The 6,697-nt window shown below is 49.8% G+C and overlaps 1 protein-coding gene across 1 annotated transcript; it reads left to right on the forward strand.

Moving 5' to 3' along the window:
- The first annotated feature begins 1,747 nt into the window (after positions 1–1,747).
- Positions 1,748–6,118, forward strand: IGFBP1 (insulin like growth factor binding protein 1). The gene is made up of 4 exons (XM_022593148.2): positions 1,748–2,093; positions 3,484–3,668; positions 4,849–4,977; positions 5,887–6,118. The coding sequence occupies exons 1-4, from the start codon at positions 1,748–1,750 to the stop codon at positions 6,016–6,018; spliced, it is 792 nt and encodes a 263-aa protein (XP_022448856.2). The 3' UTR covers positions 6,019–6,118.
- The last annotated feature ends 579 nt before the right edge of the window (positions 6,119–6,697 follow it).

Below are 6,697 nucleotides of genomic sequence, written 5' to 3' on the forward strand. Positions count from 1 at the left end.
CAGAGAGAACATTCAGGGCACAAGTTCTTTGGGGGAGATGAAATCCTTTAGAAACTCACCTCAGAAATAAAGTGAAAAAAGTCAAAACCATTGGTCTGCTCCTGAACCAGACACTGACCTTTGCTTTGTAAAAATAATGACCAACATGACCGTGAACATCCAACTGCAACTGTTTTCACCAACCTTATTTTGATTGTTCCTGAGGACATGCTGGGGGGCAGGGGTGACAAGTTATTGATATAATAGTGGCAGAACACAAGGCAAGTAACTTTCCCCAGGCCACAGAGCCAATGAAGTCACTAGAAAAAAAAGCCAGTAAATTAATTTCAATTTGTTTCTTTTTGAGATAGATAATATAACTGATAATGTAAGTACCTGATAATACCAAAAAAAAACCAAACAAACAAAGAAAACATAGTATTTACTAGATAATGTGAATCTAGAAGGATAAAAAAGAGTGTGAAGGGAAACCAGTCTCTTCCCCAATCACCTAATGTCACACCTCCCCTCCAAGGCAGGCAGTGGTAGCCGTTCCTTCATATTCTTCTCAGAATATTCAATACATTTAGGATCACAGTGACATATACATTCATATTCCTTTTTTGTACACAAACAGTGGCATATTCTGTGCCTCGTTAGTTTTACTTCACTTGGAAATGTTACTTAACTTGCATGATATTACAAACCTTGGAGATTTTTCTCCATCAGTAAATATACAGCTGCCTTGTTCTTGTGAGTAGCTGCCTGGTTTCCAGGGACCGGGTGCCAGTGAGGGCACCTGCAGTACCTGGACAAGGGCAGGGCCATATCTCACTGTCTTTGAAGGTACAGTGACATTTTTCTTTCCACTCAAGAGGATATTCAGAAACAGGAATTCTAACTAGAGAGAAAGCCTTGGTCATCAACTCCTGATAAAAATCTGGTCTGAGGCTGAAAGTCAGAGGAAGCTGGGGTCTGGGCTTGGCTCTGTGCCCTCGCCCTGTCTCTGAATGGCTCTGAGTCCCTCTCTCTCTGTAAGCTCAGTTAACAAGGTGGGTCTCTGGGGGCTGTGGTGACATTAGCGAGGGCGGCATCAGCCCTGGGAGGAACTGCCCCTTTCCTTCCTTCTTTCCTCCTGGGAAATGCTCTCAAGACAGCAGTTAAGGGGCCCGTTGGTCTTCTTTCTGCAGAGGGAGAAACAGTTCTGGGCTTTGCCACTGAGAAGCTGCCAGGGCTTTCAAACACCTGGCTTCTATCTAAGCCCATCCTTCCTTCTTCTGCCTGGGCCTTGATTTCCCCACTTGAAAACTGGCCAATGCGCTGGCCTTGCCCAGCTTATCTCTCTTGCTTTCCCTGGGTCTTCCGGGGACCGCCGGCAGACTCAGCCTGAAGATGCCCCTTGAACGAAACAAGCAAGCGCCACCCTCCACTTGGCTGTGCGCTCCTGGCTGGAATTGCACTTTGGCTCCAGGTCTGAACCCTAACGACAGGACAAACACTGTCTGAAACCTGGACCGTTTGTCCTCCTTCTACCCACGGTTTGCTCAGGGCAGTGCGCCTACAACCAAAACAAACTTATTTTGAACACCGGCCGCGAGCACGCGGCGCCGCCAATCATTAACCGCTGGTTCAGGTGGCCCGGCCGGCGCCCTTCATAAGGCGCACCCGGTGCCCAGCGAGCATCAGCCACCGCTCAGCCAGCATCGGCCAGCGCGCCGCCGCCACCGCCTAGGGAGCACCGGCTCCTGACCGCCACCGCTGCCTGGCGATGCCCCAAGTCCCGGCTGTCCGCGCCTGGCCGCTTCTGCTCTCGCTGGCCGTTCAGCTCGGCTCAGCCGCTGACGCTCCCCAGCCCTGGCGCTGCGCGCCCTGCTCCGCCGAGAGGCTGGCGCTCTGCCCTCCCGTGCCCGCCTCGTGCCCGGAGCTCACCCGGCCCGCCGGCTGCGGCTGTTGCCCCACGTGCGCCCTGCCGCTGGACGCCGCATGCGGCGTGGCTACTGCGCGCTGCGCCCATGGGCTCAGCTGCCGCGCCTTGCCCGGGGAGCCTCGGCCCCTGTACGCCCTCACCCGCGGCCAGGGCGCCTGCATGACCGCGCCCAGCGCCGAGGCCACAGGTACCAACCGTCTCCCCGCCCGGGTCCCTCCCCTGGGACAGATGGGGTGGGGACTGGGGCGGGCAGAGGGCTGGGGCTCCACCAAAGCTCACAGCCAGTGGGGAGCAAACCCGGCCAGGCTCAGAGCTTGCAGCCAAAACCTGTAAGGGGAAAGGATTTGTCACCCAGATGAACTCCATCGTTGTGTGGTCCTGCAGGGGGCGCTTAGGATAAGGCAGGACACACGCAACTTGGTGGGAGAGCTGGGGGAGGGAGCCCAGACCACCTGGGCAGCCCACTGATCTATAGAAACCCAGAAGAGGGAGGCGATGGGGTGCCCGGGCAGCGGGGTGCCACTCCAGCCGCCCCTGGCTCTCCTCCCTGCCAATGCATTAGTTTCCGGGAAGACGTGCAGTGGGAGCCTGTACCACTGGCCTCCTGGGAGGTGTTTGGAATGTCCTTTGAAATATATGTCCTGTGCAGACAGTATGTGCTTCCCAGATGTTTACAGAACATAATGTGAAAGTTCAGGCTAAAAACTTCACTTGCGTTCATTGCCATAGAAAAACAGTGGTTGATGTGTGTGCTGCCTCCTCAGAACTTTCCTGAATTTAGCAGTGATTTATTTGTAGTGGGAAGCAGAGGGAATACACCCACCTCTACCCCCTCTCCCTACCTCCCTGTCGGGGCAGCTGTATGTCCAGTGATTCCGTGATTCTTGGCGGGATCTTGTGGCTCTATGCCCTGATAGGGATCTGCTGGAGCGCATCACCCTTCCAAGGTGGGGACGGTTTTCCTCCTGGTTCTCTGCCTTCAGAGTCATCTCTGTGGTCCTCAAAGGAGAGGGTGTCCCCCCGGGTTCCCTCAGGAGAGCCAGTTCTCTATCATTCTGTCCATGCACCAGATCCAAACCCTAGGACTCTGCAAGAAATCTGGTGACCCTCCCTCTTCCCAGGGTTGCAAAGAAGTCACTCTGTGGGAAGGCAGAGCCCCTGGAAAAGAAGAGAGTAGAGCTGCAATCTAGACCCCACCTCTAAACAAACCCTACCACCTGTTCACAGGGAATTACTAAAATGCCCATTTTATGGATAGGAAAGCTGAGGATGGGGTCAGGAATTGAATTGTAATCCATGGCTTTCTCAGGGCTCTTCCCGGGCTTTGACAAATGTGCATTTGGCTACTTTAGAAGCAGAAACACAGGGCACTCTTGCCATTGGTATTGCTGCTGGGTCATCCCTCTACCTGGAAGCCATCAGAAGTTCCTTTAAAGAGGGAGTAGGCAAAACTCTGGGTCAGCATGGCCATCCTGTCCCAGTCCGGTTTTGTGGGAAGGGAAGCAGCTTCAGGGGAGGGGGCACAGGTGCAGATGCTTCGGAGGGAGGCTCATGGGTTTTCGTTTTTCCATTTTCAGAGGCAAAGGACCCTGCCACCCTAGAGAACATGTCCCCTGAGAGCTCAGAGATGACCCAGGAGCAGCTTCTGGACAATTTCCACCTGATGGCTGAGTCCAGTGAGGACCTGCCCATCCTCTGGAACGCCATCAGTAATTATGAGAGCATGAGGGCTCTGGAGATCACAGACATCAAAAATCGGAAGGTGAGAGCCTCGGGGTAGGTGGAGCCTCTAGCCTGAATCTGCTGGGCCCTGCAGGTCCGCTCCTGAGCCCTGGATATAAACAAGTTCCTTCCCAAAGCCTAACAGACATTTCTCAGCTTAGCTTTGGGAACTTTTAACCCAAGGGCTTTCAGCAGAGGAGCCCTCTGGATGGAAAGAAAATGCAGTTCGTGCTGTGCAACCTTAGATACATTACTTCACGTCTCTGAGCTCATCTCTAAAATGAGGGTATCAGACTGGTGGTGTCTAAAGAGCACTGAGCTATTCTTAACATCCTCCTCCCCCATCCCATCTTCCCCCCACTTTTTAAGAAATTGTGGTAAAACATTCATAACATAAAATTTAGCATTTTAATCGTTTTAAAGTATAAAGTTTAGTTACATTAAGTACAGTCACATTATTCTGCTACTATCTATCATGACCGTCCATCCTGAGCACTTTTTCATCTTCCCAAACTGAAGCTCTATCCCCGTTAAGCGCTAACTCCCTTGTAGCATCTTAATTGATGTATGTTTTTAGTCCTACCACTTGAGGGCGACAAAGAATCAAAGTTGGAGTGACTTGGGTTCGTTTGCGAAAAAAAGAAAGAAAATCACTTCTGAAAACATGCATACCCAGAAAAGTGGAGATTGAACCATTTTCTAGACACTTCAGAGTTTAAGCTTGAAATGACGACAAATAGAGAAAAGTTCATGCTTATCTCAGATTGTCCAGATGAACGCCTTAATCCTCAACGAATTTGGTTCATGTGAACTAACCTTGTAGATTACAGAGGAATGTTGTTCAAAATTTAGAAATCTCTGCTACGAAGTTCTCCGTTCACAGAGTTGTGCCCATTCTCCTTTCAACCAGATGACTGATGCCAGAATTACTCACGGGGGGCAGGAGAGTCGGAGAGCTCATGGCATTGGTGATGCTCTTGTCTCCTGCAAGTGTTTAGTGAATGTTCAGTGAGGGAGGGCATGGGGTTCCCATCCTTTATCTTAACAACTCAGAACAGAGACTAACCACCCTCCTTCTATAGGTGAGAGAGTGAGGCCCAGGGAAAGTGGGTCCAGGCCTGTCCTCAGAGCCCACACAAAACCTCTTACATCCACTCCCCTTTTAGGCTAATAATACACTGTTTTTTGTCATTTATCCCAGTGTCAAATTTTTCTTTCAGGAGCCCTGCCAGCGAGAACTCTACAAAGTGCTGGACAGATTAGCCAGGGAGCAGCAGAAGGCAGGAGACAAACTTTACAAATTTTATCTGCCAAACTGCAACAAGAATGGATTCTATCACAGCAAACAGGTATGTGCATCCTCACGCGACAGCCCCTGATGCCCACACCCCAGCCAAGCGCCCGCCTTTCAACAAACAGGGTGTCCAGCTCCAAGTGAGCAACGTAAAACCACGCAACAGATCATGTTACGCAAGACCCACCTCTCTGGGAGTAGGAGGCACTAGCCCCCTGGTAGCCTGAAGACCAGCTCCATGCTCAAAGCCCGTGTGCACTCGGGGGGCCCTGAGCGGAGTGTCGCTCCATCAGCTAGCAAATCTCAGCAGGTGGGGACCTTCACAGGCCCCTCACGTTCTGGATCTCAGTGTCTCACCTGTAATAGAGAGGAACAGGACAATTCTGCTTAGGAAAGTGAGTATCTGTTTGGACATCTCTTACATTTTTTCTCCCTACAAAGGGAAATGAACTTTATAATTAAATATAATAGCATTTTTTTGGCTTGCCAGATAATAAGTGAGATTAAACAAACCAAGACCTAATTTTGAGGAGCCCTTTAGGACTCAGTGAAGCCTAGGTTCTGTGGATATTTCTGGGGGAAACTGGGGACCAGGAAGTGCTTTATAACAAACAAGGAATTTGGCAGGGGATACGACAGCAAGGTTGGCCACACATGGGCAGGCTCCCTCCGGGCTCAGACGCTCTGCCGTAGGGGCCGTGAAGCAGACAGTTCTGCACACGCTGTACCATTCAACACACGCGTGACATCCTTATTGCATTGGGCACTTGCCCTTAGTCTCTATTTTACGAAGAGAACCAGGACGGTGTAGGATTTGCCCTTAGTCATGGTCACGGCCGGTTGGGGATGCCCATGGCCTGGCTCTCAGCTGCCACGCCCTCCACACGGCACTGGGCAACACGGAGCTCCGCCACCCTCTCAGCTTCACAGGGGCTGCTGTTGACCTCGCTTCTTTTCTTTGCAGTGCGAGACATCCCTGGAAGGAGAGCCTGGGCTCTGCTGGTGTGTCTACCCTTGGAGCGGAAAGAAGATCCTGGGGTCCGTGGCAATCAGAGGGGACCCCAAATGCCATCAGTATTTTAACTTACAGAACTGAAAACAGATGCAATATGATCTATTCCTTCACATGAAATATTTAAGTACATATGATATTTATACTCTGGAATACACACACACTTATATATATATATATATAGATGTATATGTATATACATAGGAATTACTTTTTATACTCCACATATGACTTGATATATAAAGCTGTAGTTTATTTATTCACCATAAATTTATTTTTTTCTACACAGTAACTTGTGTTATATTAATTTATATATCATGAAACACTTCCCATCATGTTGTATGTAAATGCTTGCATTTTAGCTCTTCAGAGGTTCACGCTTCTGTCTTAAAGAGCATAGGAAAATACTGCCGAGAAAATGCAAAATCAAATGTGTAGCAGTGATTTTCTTTAAGTGGTTTGATGGAGGATGGTTAAGCTGTGCTTAAGAATGATTTACTCTGTTTATTCCATGGACCTGTGTTTAGCGTAAATTTGCAGGCGAGCTTAAATGTTGATTATGTAGCCAAAAATACACGTGACGGTGTCGCTACGTGTTAACATATGTATTGCAGTTATTGTCAAACACATGGACACAGTGTAAACACGCTGGAATAAATAGCCCACACTGGAACATTGCTATGGTCACGGACATTTCTTGAACATAACGTCTTCTTCCTTCCTGAATTCCCTCCGTCCGTCACCTCCCCTTCCGCATGCAGCG

This window comes from Delphinapterus leucas, chromosome 9 (assembly GCF_059928025.1).
Source record: "Delphinapterus leucas isolate spDelLeu-1000000601 "Yukka" chromosome 9, BTC_Dleu_Yukka2, whole genome shotgun sequence".
NCBI lineage: Eukaryota > Metazoa > Chordata > Mammalia > Artiodactyla > Monodontidae > Delphinapterus > Delphinapterus leucas.

Bases quoted from the DNA above. Each gene is read 5' to 3' on its own strand.
- IGFBP1 (XM_022593148.2), top strand. From the start codon at position 1,748: ATGCCCCAAGTCCCGGCTGTCCGCGCCTGGCCGCTTCTGCTCTCGCTG. The intron at 3,669-4,848 runs GTGAGAGCCTCG...TTTTTCTTTCAG, and splicing joins CAGACATCAAAAATCGGAAG to GAGCCCTGCCAGCGAGAACT. The intron at 4,978-5,886 runs GTATGTGCATCC...TTTTCTTTGCAG, and splicing joins GATTCTATCACAGCAAACAG to TGCGAGACATCCCTGGAAGG.